This window comes from Chenopodium quinoa, unplaced genomic scaffold (assembly GCF_001683475.1).
Source record: "Chenopodium quinoa cultivar QQ74 unplaced genomic scaffold, ASM168347v1, whole genome shotgun sequence".
NCBI lineage: Eukaryota > Viridiplantae > Streptophyta > Magnoliopsida > Caryophyllales > Amaranthaceae > Chenopodium > Chenopodium quinoa.
The window spans coordinates 421,439-436,795 of record NW_018743937.1 but is presented as its reverse complement, the minus strand read 5'-3'; the positions used below and the strand labels follow the sequence as shown (position 1 = coordinate 436,795).

Here is a 15,357-nt window from a genome sequence, read left to right as displayed (position 1 = left end):
CCTAAAGAACATATAGGAACGGAGGAAGTAGTTGGTAATTATTAAAGAGATAGAGTGAAAGAGAGAAATTGTTAAAAATTATGTCAAAAGTACAAAGTAAATAAAAGAAAATTGATGACAACTTATCAAAAAGAGGGAATATTGTCAAAAAGTATATTTTTAAAATATACTCCGTAAATAGGTATCTTTTGAACAGAAAGACTTGCGTGGACCTGGTTCACAATAATATTATTGTGGACCCGATGTTTATACACACGCAACTGACATTATTTTGGACATAGTGTCCCTTATTTTGAACATAGTAACCTTATTTTCAACATAGTAACCTTTATTAAAACTTGTATAACGTTTAATGTTATTGTGAATTTAAAATACGACGTTATGATCCCTAATTTTAACATAGTGACCTTTATTATTCATATTGAATATTTCATCAAAAATATTAACCTCTTATAGCCTATATATTACCAAAATGACTTTTATTTCAACATAGTGAACTTTTTTATTATTATAGAAACCTTTTTTATATTAATAAAACAATTATAATTTCTCTAATGATAGTGGTCCACAATAAATTAGTGTGAATCAGGTCCATTTAAGAATTTGTACCTTATTAGAACTCATTTTAGCTATAAATTAAACTTAAGTAGCCCTGATTAACCCTTATCACAATTTATCTGAACTTATTTTTCTTGAACTTATCTCATCTGAACTTATTATCCCTTATCTAAACTTATTAATCCTGAAATAAGTAGAAATAAGGTGAACAAAACTGAGTTCCGGTTTTTTAAAGCATTATACTTTTATTTGTAAAGTTTTTTTCCCCTTCTTCCATGGTCTTAGTTTGCACTCAAACTCACTCCTTTTTTTGTTTTAATTAATACTTTCCCTTTCACGTCGGCCTAAAATTATGTGATGTTCAAAGCATAACATTGAAAAAAATAAAAAATAAATAGGAGTGTACTTTTGAAATATACAATCATATTTATTATAAAGTAATTTAGGAATGGAGAGAGTACATTTTTTAATTTTTATACTTTGTAAAATTAATTTACGGAGTAACACTTAAGGTCTCAAGTTACATACAGTATATATAACGAGATAGTGCAATACTCCGTAATACTGTGGGTTGATTATAAGAACACATAGAGTCATAGAGTGAAGCAAAAAATCTGAAAAACACAATGGGGTGAGGATGGGGCTAATATAAAGCTGCCCACAGGCCACAGATGTGGTTGTGCAGACTTTGAGAGATAGATGGAAGCCGACCGTTGACCATTTTCATTAAAACAATTTTTAAAAACTAACTCAATTCAGCATCTGCCACTTTATTTTACTGTATTTAATTACCTTCACCTTAAGAAAATACCATTTCCAATGAATTTATTTATATATTCAGCCTACTATACACAAAAATAACCTCCTTTCTCAATTCATATTACGGAGTACGAGTATATCATATCCCCTTGAAATTTTGCAAGGGATCTTTTGCTTCATTTCTTCATTTCATTTTCAAATGAGTAACAAAAGAGGGGTGGTTCACTGACTCAGTGAGTCACACCGAGTCAATCATTTAATACCATGATTCATTGATTCTTCCTTCTGTTTTGTCTTCTAGGTTGGCATCATCATCAGATCCACTTTTTTTCCTCTCCTATAAAACTACATTAACAACTTTTTTTTTTCCTTTCTTTTCTTAACCAAAATTTAACACAAAAACAAAATTTATTATGGGAACTGGTTGGAGAAAAGCCTTCTGTTCAACAATCCCAAAAGATAGAGAAAAAGAAAGACCTACTCATCGCCATCATCGTAACAACAATGAAGTTGTTGATGTTCATCCAATTCCTATTCCTACTCCCAAAACCTCTAAATTAAGCTTATTTTCTAGTATTAGCAATCCTTCTACTCCTAGATTACGCGTTCGAACCTCATCATCATCCACCGTTGACAACACCGCATCCACAACAGCTGGTAACACCAACAATGGTGGTAGTAAGAGTCTCGGCCCGAGTCCGAAGGTCCAATGCAAGTTGGGGTCTAATCCTTCTTCTCCTCGCTCTCCTTTCGCCATGCTTAAGAACACTCTCCGCCTTACAAAGGTAATTGACGACTGATGTACAAAATTATATATGTAAGATTGCATGAGATGAACAAATTTAGTTCTTAATTTTTTGTTTTTGTTTTGGGGATTGCAGAATGGATGTGGATTGTGTATGCAGAGTGTAAAAACAGGACAAGGGATGGCAATTTACACGGCGGAATGCTCACACGCATTTCATTTCCCATGTATAGCTGCCCATGTGAGGAAGCAAGGTTCCTTGATCTGTCCAGTTTGTAATATCACATGGAAAGATGTCCCTCTCCTCTCTTTCCACAAGAACAACCCTTCCGAGGCGGAACAGATTGTCGATAAGAAAACCATCACCACCACCACTGCTAAATCCTCTGCAATGAGCGCTCCCGCTACGCCAACCGGGAGCGCCAGGATTCATTTCGAGGATAAGCGAGTACAATCACTCAAAAGATCATCAGACAGACCATACAACGACGACGAGCCGCTTTTATCTCCTCGGTTCAACCCCATTCCAGAAGCTGAAGAAACAGAGGATTCCGAAGAATTCCAAGGCTTCTTTGTTACCCCGAAGAAACCTCCTGTTGCAAACAACACTAAATCATCATCAATTGATCCTTACAACTCAGTTGACAAGAAGGCACCACGACATGTAGAGGTGAAATTGTTGCCGGAGGCTGCGGTTGTTTCGGGGTCTCGGACTCACGAGACGTACGCGGTGGCGTTGCGAGTAAAAGCGCCTCCGACTCCGGAGGCAATTTTATCTCCAACCCACCGCGCACCAATTGACCTTGTTACGGTCCTGGATGTTAGTGGCAGTATGACAGGACCTAAGCTCCAAATGCTGAAGCGTGCCATGCGACTTGTCATCTCCTCGTTGAGCTCCGCCGATCGGTTAGCCATTGTTGCGTTTTCCTCCGCGCCTCAGCGACTGCTGCCGCTGCGAAAAATGACTTCGCAGGGGCAGAAATCTGCGCGCAAAATTATCGACCACCTTAGTTGTGGCCAAGGAACATCCGTTGGAGAAGCGTTAAAAAAAGCGTCAAAAGTATTAGAGGATCGGAGAGAGAAAAACCCGGTTTGTAGTATCATTCTTTTATCCGACGGTCAAGATGATCCGCCAAGTTCAAATCAACGGCAGAGAGCGTCTCAAATGTCGTCGACCCGGTTCGCTCATATTGAGATCCCGGTTCATCCTTCCGGGTTCGGGTTTCGAACTCCTGAACCAAAACAAGACGCGTTTGCGAAATGTGTGGGTGGTTTGTTAAGTGTTGTGGTTCAGGATTTACGGCTTCAACTCGGGTTTGCTTCGGGTTCAGCTTCGGCCGAGATAATGGCGGTTTATTCGTGTAATGGTAGACCGAGTTTAATGAGCTCTGACTCGGCTCGGCTTGGGGACTTGTACGCCGAAGAGGAGAGAGAATTGTTGATAGAACTGAAGGTGCCTATGTCAGCGATTGGGTCCCACCATGTGATGTCTGTGCGTTGCAGTTATAAAGATCCGGTGACTCAAGAGGTCATGTATGGGAGGGAGCGGGCCCTACTGGTCCCGCGACCCCACGCAATCCGATCCTCTGACCCGAGGATCGAGCGACTACGGAACCTCTTTATATACACCCGAGCCGTAGCCGAGTCAAGACGGTTGGTTGAGCACTACGATTTTAATAGTGCTCACCACCTTCTCACCTCGGCTCGTGCCTTGGTGTTACAATCCTCGGCTAACGGGTTAACCTCAGCCGAGGAGTATGCTAGAGGGTTAGAGTGTGAATTGGGGCATGTGCACTGGAGGAGGCAGTATCAAGTACAAAAGGAGCAAGAGGCAGCTAATGTGGCCCAGCAAATGGTGGATGAAAATGGTGATCCGCTTACGCCGACGTCGGCTTGGCGAGCGGCTGAGCAGCTAGCTAAGATGGCTAAAATGAAGAAGTCCTTGAACCGGTCTGTCAGTGATTTACACGGCTTTGAAAATGCCCGGTTTTAATTTTTATTATTTTTTTTCTTCTAATTTTATTTTATAAAGTAAAAAAAAATTAAATGAGAAAAAGATGAAAGAGGGGGTGGTGGGCACATGATGAGAGAGACAAAGGAAGTACCCGACGGCGCGGGCCTTTATTCAGCAGAAAGAGACGAAGGCCCACAGTAGAATCATTTGGATTTTGGGCCTTTTTAAAAGGAATTGAGGGGACCTTACCTTATCTCTTTTGTTTTTTTTCTTTTTCTTTTTTTTTTTTTGGGTTTGGAATTTTCTAAGGTTTAGTAGATGGTGAAAAGATAATCCAATTTGTAATGAGTACATTCATTTTTACTCATCAATGAAAGGATAGTTGTAAATTTAATGATGGAAGCCTTTTCTTTGATTATTATTTAACTTTTGGTTGAAAAACTGAAAACAATGTGGATACATACGGCCGTAAAACATATTCCATATTATGATATTCCTAATGTTGTGTATTCCATTTTTTTCTAAAACTTCTTGTTTGAACGGTGATTGATTTTACGAAAAAAAGTCTAAACAAGAATTGTATGATATGAATTTATGAACGGATTACTTTATATATTAAATACATCAAATGGGTTGTTTAAAGTCAACTTAGTATTAGGTTGACTTTTATGTAATTTGGGGTGATTAAAAGACTATGTATTATACAAAGTATAAAACTACCAATTATTATTTTATACTTCGTACAATATTAACTATAATACGGAGTATGAGAATACGTTTTATTAGGCTTAATTTTGTCAAAAGATGTATTTATTGATGATGAATGGTCTAATCAGGATTAATAATGTAAGGTATGATTGAGATGTTGCAATTTGTTGAAATTATTCATTACTCAAAACATTACACCGAAAGGGTGATGCCATAATAATAATAATAATAATTGAGGAATTATAAGCTACGTACAAGTCTACAACAATGGCATAGTGATGTAGGATCTCTTAATTAAATGCTCAACAACCTTGCAACTTGCAGCACAACAAAGATGTACTGGCCATTTGTCTAATTCATAATATAAGTTTTTACCATAAAGTTGATGATCAACAAAACATAAGCAAATTGATTAAACCTAAGAGCTGAAGGGACATTTCAGAATCATTAACTGAATAATTTAGTTAGCTGGTGCAAAAGAATGATTTTCACCCAGTTGCTTCAAATGCACTAGAAATTTTGAACTCTGCCGTCTTTATATAATTGCAACATTATTATATAATTGCAACATTATTAAGTTATTATAACTATTGATTAGTAGAATTGAAATTTTAAACTTCTTTAATTAATTGCCACATTATTAATAAAATAGAACTTGAAGGTTTTTTTTTTAGGTCAACCGTCAACATACCAATACGAGTATCGCAAACTAGTGAAGTACGTAATTTATGATTTTAATTGACATGGACTGTCAAGGTTGCGTTGCAAATCATGGAAAACCAAATGCTGCAACAATTTTGATGTATAGGAAATATTTTATAGGAAGTATATTCTTAGATTTTCAAACATTTTATACAAAGTATATTCTTAGATTTATAAGTCGAAAGCAAATAAAACTATACTTGTATTATTGCTAATACTTGATTATATTATACGGAGTAAAAATATGAGACATTGGGACAATGAAAACTTAATAAAAAAATTTGGTTACACAATGTGAAACCAAAATGCTCCTATTTTTCAAAATAAGATGTACCGTAAAATATTAAAATAAAGGGATAAGACTATAAGGGTAAAGAGTCAACCCTTTGAATCATCGATGCAAGGCATCCATATCGGCATCATCACCATTCAAACTTGCTAATTAATTAGATTGAAGTTTAAAGGAACATTTGTAAGAGTAAAATAAGTTCTTAATCCTTATAATAGTGTAACTCATAAAACTTGTAAAAACTCGTGAATTATTTTGTTAAGATAGTTCTTTCTAATGAAACTCAATTTATAAGTAAAATAAAAAACAAAACAAAACAAAAATGTCGAAATATTTATTCAGCAAATTGTTCCCCAAAAAGCTAGCAACATAGCTATTAACTTCAATTAACACTCTTCTTGCAAGATCTAATAGTATACGTAAGTTGAAACTAACTCAAAAATCCAGGTGTGGGTCAAAGGAAAGTTCTTATCTTGGGTTCCACTAGTTCAAAAACAAGTCACTTCAATGTAGAGTAATGAACAATACTCTTTCCCATTCTTTGTGATATCTTTAGACATCTACTGTAGAACTTGGTAATGAGCTTTTATAATTTATACCATATGCAATTAATTAACAATGACATAAATATATTACATACATGTACACCAAACATAATAATTCTTATTTGGACCATCCTATGGGCCTGCCCTGGGGCCAGCTCTTTAATAGTCCATTTTATCAACATTTTCCTTTGAAGTTCGTTATCTTATTTACACAATTCACTAGAAACTCATACCCCATTTCATTTTGTCAATTATAATGTTTGTCGGAAGGATCGACAGAGAATTTGAGAAGATGTAAAATTTAATTCGAATGTAGAAGTAATCGATAATGCATGTAATACAAGTTCTAGGCATATTATTGATGCATGTATGAATACTTAAGGAGCATATACCCCTCTGGCCCTTGTATTTGGGTATATTAACCTTGAAGGCTTTGATTTGCATTAATTGTAACAAAGGGCAAGGTATTATATGTGAGACGTAAAAAATTTCTTTGTTACAGTTAATGTGAAACGGAGGTAGTATATAACATGTTAATTTTTTTCTTTTTACTTTTCATATGTTGACTTTTTTTTTATAATTATTTTAATTGTTCATCTCAAAATGTAAATGTAGGTTTACAGTGCATTATCTTTACATATTATTTTTTTCTTATAAATAATTATAAATACAAATGATTAAGGGCATGTTTACTTCAATTTAATTTCACTTCAGTTCAGCTTTAATCAGTTCAGCTCCTAATTTTCTTCACTCATCAAATATTCAGTTCAGTTCAGTTCTAATCAGTTCAATTCAGCTCAATTCATTAAATGTGAACATACTCTAATAGTGCGCATTTACAAAAATAAAAAATGTGTTAGTCAACCTATTTAACCTCAAATAGAGAGACTACTTTTAAACACTAGCTAGAATTCACTTTATTAATATAGTAAGTCAAAATTGATTTTTTTTTTTTCTAAATTTTCTTTGATAATAAAATTACAACTTCAATTCAAAATTCAAGGTATTATTGTATGTATAAATAATGTAATACAATGATGAAAATATCTAAACAACAAACAATAATTTTGGTGTGCCAATATAAACTCAAAGTCCTACTCAAGGCCTTGACTAATCTACTAATTAGAAATGGAGGGACTACATAACAATTATCCATCCATCAAACATCACAAATTAAAAACACTAAGTCTCTTTCATCTCAAGACTAGAACAACATGAAAGACAAAGCTTATAATTACCTCTAAGAATTGGTCGAGTGAGTCCTACCTTTCAAGCATTAAGTTAAGGCCCCAATCATCATCAATCAAATTATTTACAATAATATAATTCCTTAACATAAAATTAAACATAAATAAAAACAAGAATAGAATGGCAAGCAGCTGCAGGAGATGGTGATGTTTAGCATGTGACAATTTTCCTTTTAATTTCTTTAGCTCTCTGGATGATAACAACTTGTGATAAATTCATATGCATGCATAGTGGTGGAATGGAATTATGGAAGTATCCAAACAAGGACTTAGCCACGTGCCACGTCAATCATGCTTTTGGCCACACTAATTTTGCATACCAAATAGGTAGCACTGTCAAAACGGTTTGACAGTTCGGGTTCGGTTCGGTTTGAAATCGGTTCGGTATTAAATCGGGTCGGTTTAAAATCGGTTTAAGTGTCACGCGGGTCGGTTTCAGTTCGGTTTAAATAGTTATCGGTTCGATTCGGTTTCGGTTTATTCTTGAGCGGTTTTAATTCGGTTCGGGTTGTAAACGGTTCGGGAAGTAAACGGTTCGGTACAGCCGGGTTGCAGTTTGTTAACGGTTCGGTGTAAACGATTTTTATACTGGTTCAAACAGTTTTGGGTTGGAAACGGTTTCGAGTTAGAAACGGTTCGGTTCTTTTTCGGTTCAGTTTTATTTTGGTTCGGGTTGTTAACAGGTTTGCCTTTTATACGATTTAACTTTATTCGGATCAGTTCCATTTCACGTTTACTAAATAATGGTTCGGAACGGTTTTTTATTTCAAAAAGTCGGTTTTTAATCGGGTCGTTTGGATTCGGGCAGTTAAACGGTTTTGGTTTGAAGTTTCATAGTACTTGCTAACCTTTTGCTGGTTAACAAGTTTTATATCAAGCCGAAACTTCATCACTTCATATTTAGGCATTAGGCATTATATTATATACAAATTCTCATCGATGTCAAAAATACATATCATGTTATTTCAAGTTTAGTCATTCTGATCTTATTAGTTTATTACGAAATAACGTAGATTATAAAAGTTCAGTGTATTAATGAATTATTATTGTTTTACTATCACATTATTAGCTGCTTCTTATTCAATCAACTAATTGATGTGTCGTAATCATGATTTGATGAGTTATTGTGACGTCGAAATTACAGTTTGATTTATAGACGATTCGGTTTGTAAGTGGTTCGATTTATAAATGGTTTGGTGCAAACGGGTTGCAGTTTGTTAACGGTTCGGTGTAAACGGTTTTTACCTCGGTTCAAACGGTTTCGGGTTAGAAGCGGTTCGGTTCTTTTTCGGTTTGGTTTGATTTCGGAATTGGTTCGGTTTGTTAACGGGTCCGGTTCTTATACGGTTTGACATTATTCGGATCGGTTCGGTTTCGGGTTTACTTAAATACGGTTCGGGTCGGTTTTTGGTTTTACAAAATCGGTTTTTAATCGGTTCGTTTCTCATTTGGGTCGGTCGGTTTCGGACAGTTAAACGGTTTCGATTTGAAATTTGACAGCACTACAAATAGGGGAAAGAAATAGGGATATGACCCCCTAACATTCACCTGACTTTTGTGTAATTGCAATATTTGCTTATTAATGCATTGTTTGTTTGAACAAAAATAAAAACATAAACAAAAATACCGACTTAATTGTAAATTGTGTATCTTCTTTTCCTTAAAAGATCATAATTTTAAGTATAGTAGTTTGATACTCTTTTCATTTTTATTTCATTGCAACACTTTTTTATAAACGAATTTTTATTTAAATCACAAATTTACAACCGTTTCTTAAATGAAAAAACGAGTACTATTGACCAAAAAAAAAAAAGAAAAAACTATTGACAAATTTATTATATAATGGTTAATGAAAGAGGTGACAAGGAGGTATCTATATCACGTTAACCTAATAAGTACAATGTTAAGCCCAACACGCCTCAAACACCACAATCACTCATCGGTTCCAAAGGCGGATACAGGTTGGGTTTAAGTAGGTTCCTTGAACCCACTGAATTTTTGAAAAAAAATTAGAAGTTTTTTTTTTATTTAAAAAAAAATAAAGAAAAAAAGGGTTAAATAGAATATCTTTCCATTAAATAACAACAATATAATGTGCAGCCTAGTGGTGTTTCCCTTGCGCGTCTTTCCTTCCCCTACTTACAAAGGAGACACGAGTTCGAACCCTCCCACCACCTTCCTCGATTTCTCTACGCCTCCACGCTCCACCCCACCGCGGCACGCCGACGACCGACCACTCAGTCACTCACGACTGCTCCTCCACAGCCCAGCGACTCAGTGAGTAACGGAGTAAGCCAGTAAGGTACTCTACAATTCTTTTTTTTTAGGGATCCTACAATTCTATATAGTTTAATACTTAAATGTTAATTCTTTTAATTAGATTGTAAATTTGTAGTGTTTATAATTGATTTATTGATCGAAATATTAAATACTTAGATTGTTGGGGTTTATAATTGATAAATTGATGATTATTGTAAAATATGGAGTTGCTTATTTGTATATCATGCTTAATAATAGATTTGATGAGGAAAATATGGAGTTGCTTATTTGTATATCATGCTTAAATCCGGTTAATTCATTTGCGGCATTTGATAAGCAAAAGTTGATGAGACTTGTTGAGCTATATCCCAATGAATTTCCAACAAATGATATGACAATGACTGCACTTCGCCATGAACTTGGATTTTTTATTGATGATATGCGCAAAGATGCAAGGTTTGGAGACTTGAAGGATATTAATGAGCTTTCTATGATGCTTGTTGAAACAAATAAGCATAATTCTTACAAATTGGTTTACCTGCTTGTACGGCTAGCATTGATCCTTCCGGTGGTGATGGCAAGTGTGGAACGAGTGTTTTCATCAATGACTTATGTAAAAAATAAGTTGCGGAATAGTATGGGCAATCAATTATTGAATGATAGTTTAGTCACTTTCTTAAGAGAGACTTATTTGCTAGAGTTAGTGATGATGATGTATTGATAGCAAGTTAATTGACACATGTCGGCACCTAATTAGTCCAAAAATTTAAATTAAAAAAAGTAAAAAAAACATTAATTAATTTATAAACCACAACTAGCCAAACCACCTTCTCTGCCACCGATCCCGCGCGCCCCGATAATCCTAGCCACGTACCGATCTCACGCCCCGACCTCCCCTGCCACGCGTCGATCGCCCTTGACAAATCCGACCACCTTTGACAAATCCGACCACCTCCATCACCTCCACCCCCTTATTCATGCTCGCTGACCTCCTCTAACCCCGTCCCCCAATTTCAGTTTCACCGACATCCCCCATCACCCTCCGGCCGCGCTGACCTCCCCGTCTCTCTCCGTCCGCGTCGACCTCCCCCGTCCCCTAGCCTGATTCCAGCCTCTTCGAACTCATCCCCTGCCCCGATTCCGCGTCGAGCCTAATTTCGAAATTGGTTTGGTGGTTTTCGAAGGGTCTTGAGTTAATGGGTTAATGGGTTTTGGAGTTGGGTCGGCTAGGTCACCTGGGTGGGATCCTCGTCAGCGCTGCGGCGGTGGTTTTCGATCTGGGTAGGATGGTGGTTCAATTCTAGGGTTAGGGTTTGGGTTTGGGTGGTGGTGGGGATGGTGGGGCTTAGGTGGTGCAGGTTTTATTTATTTATTTTTTTTATCTACTTTTTTTTTTTTTTTTTTTTTTTTTTTTTTTTTTTTTTTTTTTTAATTTTGACCAATCAAGTAGCTGCATGTGTCAATTAATTTTTTTTTTAAAAAAATTACCTATACAACCGGTTCCAGGTAAAATGGGATCATTAAAAAAGAAGGGGGGGGGTTAAAGGTGGGATTATTTAAAAATAATCCATAGGTGGGATTATTTTTAGCGGACGGCTTAAAGGTGGGATTATTCCGGGCAATTTTTCCTTAGGATTTTAAAACTTTGGATAGATAAGTTTTGTTAAGTCTTGATACAATTACCTCCCTTTCATTAGCTAAATTCTCTCTTAAGCTTAGACTTCTCTCTTGTTTCTCTCTCTACAACTCTTGGCTTTTATACAATTCATTGTTTCCGTTAATTTTAGTAACGATTTCTTCCGTTTTATTTTCAGTAATTTATTTGCTTTTGTTCATCATGTTTTATTTAATTGCTTTGATTAGTATAGATTTAATTATATGTGAGTAGATTATTTTCTAGAGTTGTGGGGATCCATAAATAATATGAAGGGGTAGTTTATTATTGTTGATTGTCAATGCTTGATTAATTTCATATTGATGGAAAAAGTACAATTGGGGCTAGGGATGGCAATGGGTCCTGGACCTGACACAGACTCGGTTGGACCCGATCCATATTTTAGGGTCTTGGTCCTTAATTTTTAGACCCAATTGGTCTGGGTCGGATCTGGGTCTAATCTTAATGGGTCGAGTTTGGATCCAAAAATTGTAGGCCCAGATTTGACCCATGGATCTATTTTTAATTTTTTATTTATTTTTATAAATAATAAATATATATTAGTTATAATATTATTAAAAAAAATCACTTAATATACTACATAATTAGAGGTTGAGAAGATAAATTTTAGTGAAAGTGAGCAAATAAAACAACAAGCAACCAAGAAATTAAGTTTTTGCATAGTATGATTTTTTTTCTTGCATTGTCTTTATTTTTTAATGAACAAATTATTCTTTTTTAAAAAAGGTAATTTTTTTTATTAATCACCAATAAAAGATACAAACATTACAAAGTTCCCTACTCAAAGGGAACACATAAACAGCCCAAAGACCCACTACACCCATACAACCCAAAAAACAGAAACACAACAAGTAGCAACAACTATTCAATAAGAATCTTAACCTATTTTCTATTCTTCATACTAGTCTTCAAAGGCAAAATCTGCATCAATCTTCTCTAAATATCACGGAGCATGTTTTGCACCACTCTCTGAGGATCCCGCAGACACTTATCCCAAAGAGACTTGTTCCTTTGCTGCCAAATGACATACAATAACCCATCATAACAACCCCGAGTTACTCTTCTCTTGAACTTGCCTGAAACCTTCAAAAGCTTCTCATTACAGTCTTCTAAAGAAGTTGGATTTTGCATCCCCAACTTTCTGCCAATAATACTACAATAGGCATTACTATACTAACATTCAAAGCATAGATGATCCACAATATCATCATGCTCAAAACATAAAGCGCACTCGGTCTCAGTATCAATCCCAATGAACACATTATTAGTGTGTAAAAAATATGAACACATTTTTTTTAATGCATCCTTTATTATTTTGAAGTAGTAGTATAATTATAAATTTATAATGTATATATGTACAAAATTATAAAAAAAATATAAAAAATTATAAAAAATTAATAAAAATCATAGTTAGACCCGTTTTGGACCTGTTTTAGTCCCGAGACCCGCTAGACCCGATGGATCTGGGTCTGGGTCTGATTTTTTTAAACCCAGTAGGTCTGGGTTGAATCTGTGTTCACCTCCGAAATTCCGGGTCTGGGTCTTAGTGTACCCGACCTAGACTTGACCCATTGCCATCCCTAGCTGGGGCCCAAGAGTTCACACCTTTACCTTCCTTAATCATCACCCTCTTCCATGCTCTCATTAATGATTCTATCAAAGAACGCCATTTCCTTGCCATGCTCACCTATCTTTTCCTTAGTCAACAAAACACACTCAAGTGGATCATTAGGTTTGAGCAAGTGCTCATGCATGGAATTCATAATATTATCTAAGATTTCAACTCTCATGCAATTTTCAAGTGAAGAAGAAAGATATTTCATGCTTTCATTCAAATCAAATTCAATATCCTCTTCTCCAACTTTGAAGGAAGTCTTGGCAGTTTTAACATCAATCATGGCACCTGAGGTAGCAAAAAAAGGTCTACCAAATATGATAAGAATATTAAAATCCTCATCCATCTCAAGAACCACAAAATCAATCGGAATCACAAACTTTCCTACCCTCAAAGGAACATCCTCTACCTTACCTTTTGGAAACTTAATTGATCTATCGATTAATTGCAAGGTAATGTTGGTAGGAAAAAGTTTCCCTAACTCAAGTCTTTGGTTAACCGAATATAGCATAAGGCTAACACTAACTCCTAAGTCACACAAGGAATTATCAATAAGCATCTTATAGATAGCACAAGGTATAGAAACGTTTTCGGGGTCCTTCAACTTAGGCGGCATTTTGTTGATTGCACTGCAATTCTCTGTCAAGCTAACTGTTTCTGCCACATCACAAGTTCTTTTTCCAATAAAGATGTCCTTAAGGAATTTTGCATAAGGCATTTGGTCAATGACATCAGTAAAGGAAGGGTAAGATAAAGTTGCCTAAGAATCTCTATGAATTTGCAAAATTTTTCATCAAATTTGTGCCTCATGAACTATTGGGGATATGGAAGCTTGGGTTTGAAAACTTCTCTTTCTTTCCCTTTTTCTTTTTCAATTGGTTTCTCACCTACATCCTCATTCAAAGGGATTTTTCCTTCCTCATCCTCAACCAAAACCTCCTTAGGACTCTCCTTAGCCTCACTCTTCCCAGGCTCACCATTCTCAAGAATCCTACCACTCCGTGTCACATGGAATTTATCCGTCTCTTATGATATAAACCTTGAGATGGTAGAGAAGAAGGGCTTGCAAGCTCTTTCAAAACATTGGCTAATTGAGAAATTTGATTCTCCAACATTTTATTTTGAGCCATCATGTCATTAAACTTCTTGTCACTAGACGACATGTAAGTGTTCAACACCTTGATTTGATTTTCAATGATATCCTCTAAACTACCTCTAGAAGAAGAAGGTTGAGAATAGGAGCTATCAATTTAGCCTTGAGCCTTTGGAGTGAAACTGGGTGGGGAATCTCTTTGATTGTTGTTTTGAAAATTGCCCTGATCTTGGTTACTCCAATTGCCCCGGCCTTGATTTTGGCCATAATTTTGATTGTGGTTACCATAATTTTGATTATGGTTCCCATATCCTTGGCCTTGGTTTTGACCACCATAACCTTAATGGTTATAGTTACCCCAAAAACCTTGGTTTCCTTGGTTCCTATAACCCCCATTGTAGTTATAATTATCAAAATTCCCATTATGATGATAGTTAATATTCCAATGATTCCTTTGACTATCAAATTTAGGTCCAACATTGTTATTAGACACATAATTCACATGTTCATCTTCATTTCTAACATAGTCATCACATCCATCAAAATAAGCATTAGGACAATTAGAAGCATCATGATCTTATAAATCACATATATAACATTACATACACTCCCTCTGTCCCTAATTGTTTTCTCCACTTTCCTTTTTAAGGTGTCCCCAAAAGATTTCCCCATACTACTTTTGGCATGTTTTCCCACTTGCACTCTCTCTATCTCTCTCCTCATTGATATTTGTGTCAACCCATGTGCACCATTTTTTTCCCAAAGCCTTAATAAAGTAAATTTATAGTTTGGGGCAAACAATTGGGGACAGAGGGAGTAGCTACTAGAGATGTCGCTAAAAGAGGGAAGGGGATTAGAGTTAGGAATGTACCTCTTCTCTTATTTTGGGAGGGAAGAATAGGTGCTTGAGATGAAGCACTCTCAAGTTTGATTTTGATGGAGGTAATGTTGGGTTTCGATGAATCTAACTCACCGCAGAAAATAAAAACCCAGCTCAAGGAAAAACTCACAATTAATATAACAAAATGCATAAATAATAAGATTAGATAAAATATTAAATTACCCTTGTAGCGTGCTTCTCTCAACCGGATGGAAATCCTACTTGAGAAATCCAAGTCTCACAAAGGGCGATGACCTTCGATGGAGTCCACCCACAACACTACCCGACTGGTATACTACTTGGAGGTTAGCCAATTCCAACCAAAAGA

The 15,357-nt window shown here is 35.7% G+C and overlaps 3 protein-coding genes across 3 annotated transcripts; 2 read left to right on the top strand and 1 right to left on the bottom strand.

Moving 5' to 3' along the window:
- Positions 1 to 1,401: 1,401 nt before the first annotated feature.
- Positions 1,402 to 4,418, top strand: LOC110688682. Its single transcript, XM_021865421.1, has 2 exons — positions 1,402 to 2,102; positions 2,199 to 4,418. Exons 1-2 carry the CDS (start codon positions 1,731 to 1,733, stop codon positions 4,053 to 4,055), a joined length of 2,229 nt encoding a protein of 742 aa, XP_021721113.1. The 5' UTR covers positions 1,402 to 1,730; the 3' UTR covers positions 4,056 to 4,418.
- A 5,622-nt stretch (positions 4,419 to 10,040) lies between these two features.
- On the top strand, positions 10,041 to 10,487 carry LOC110688760. The gene has a single exon (XM_021865523.1). It carries the CDS (start codon positions 10,041 to 10,043, stop codon positions 10,485 to 10,487), a length of 447 nt encoding a protein of 148 aa, XP_021721215.1.
- Positions 10,488 to 13,057: 2,570 nt separating this feature from the next.
- Positions 13,058 to 13,774, bottom strand: LOC110688759. Its single transcript, XM_021865522.1, has one exon. The coding sequence runs from the start codon at positions 13,772 to 13,774 to the stop codon at positions 13,058 to 13,060; it is 717 nt and encodes a 238-aa protein (XP_021721214.1).
- Between the last annotated feature and the right edge of the window lie 1,583 nt (positions 13,775 to 15,357).

Excerpts from the sequence above, each read along its gene's own strand:
- LOC110688760 (XM_021865523.1), top strand. The coding sequence starts at position 10,041 with ATGGAGTTGCTTATTTGTATATCATGCTTAAATCCGGTTAATTCATTT.
- LOC110688759 (XM_021865522.1), bottom strand. The coding sequence starts at position 13,774 with ATGCCTTATGCAAAATTCCTTAAGGACATCTTTATTGGAAAAAGAACT.
- LOC110688682 (XM_021865421.1), top strand. The coding sequence starts at position 1,731 with ATGGGAACTGGTTGGAGAAAAGCCTTCTGTTCAACAATCCCAAAAGAT. Across the intron at positions 2,103-2,198 it reads ACACTCTCCGCCTTACAAAG|AATGGATGTGGATTGTGTAT; the intron begins GTAATTGACGAC and ends TGGGGATTGCAG.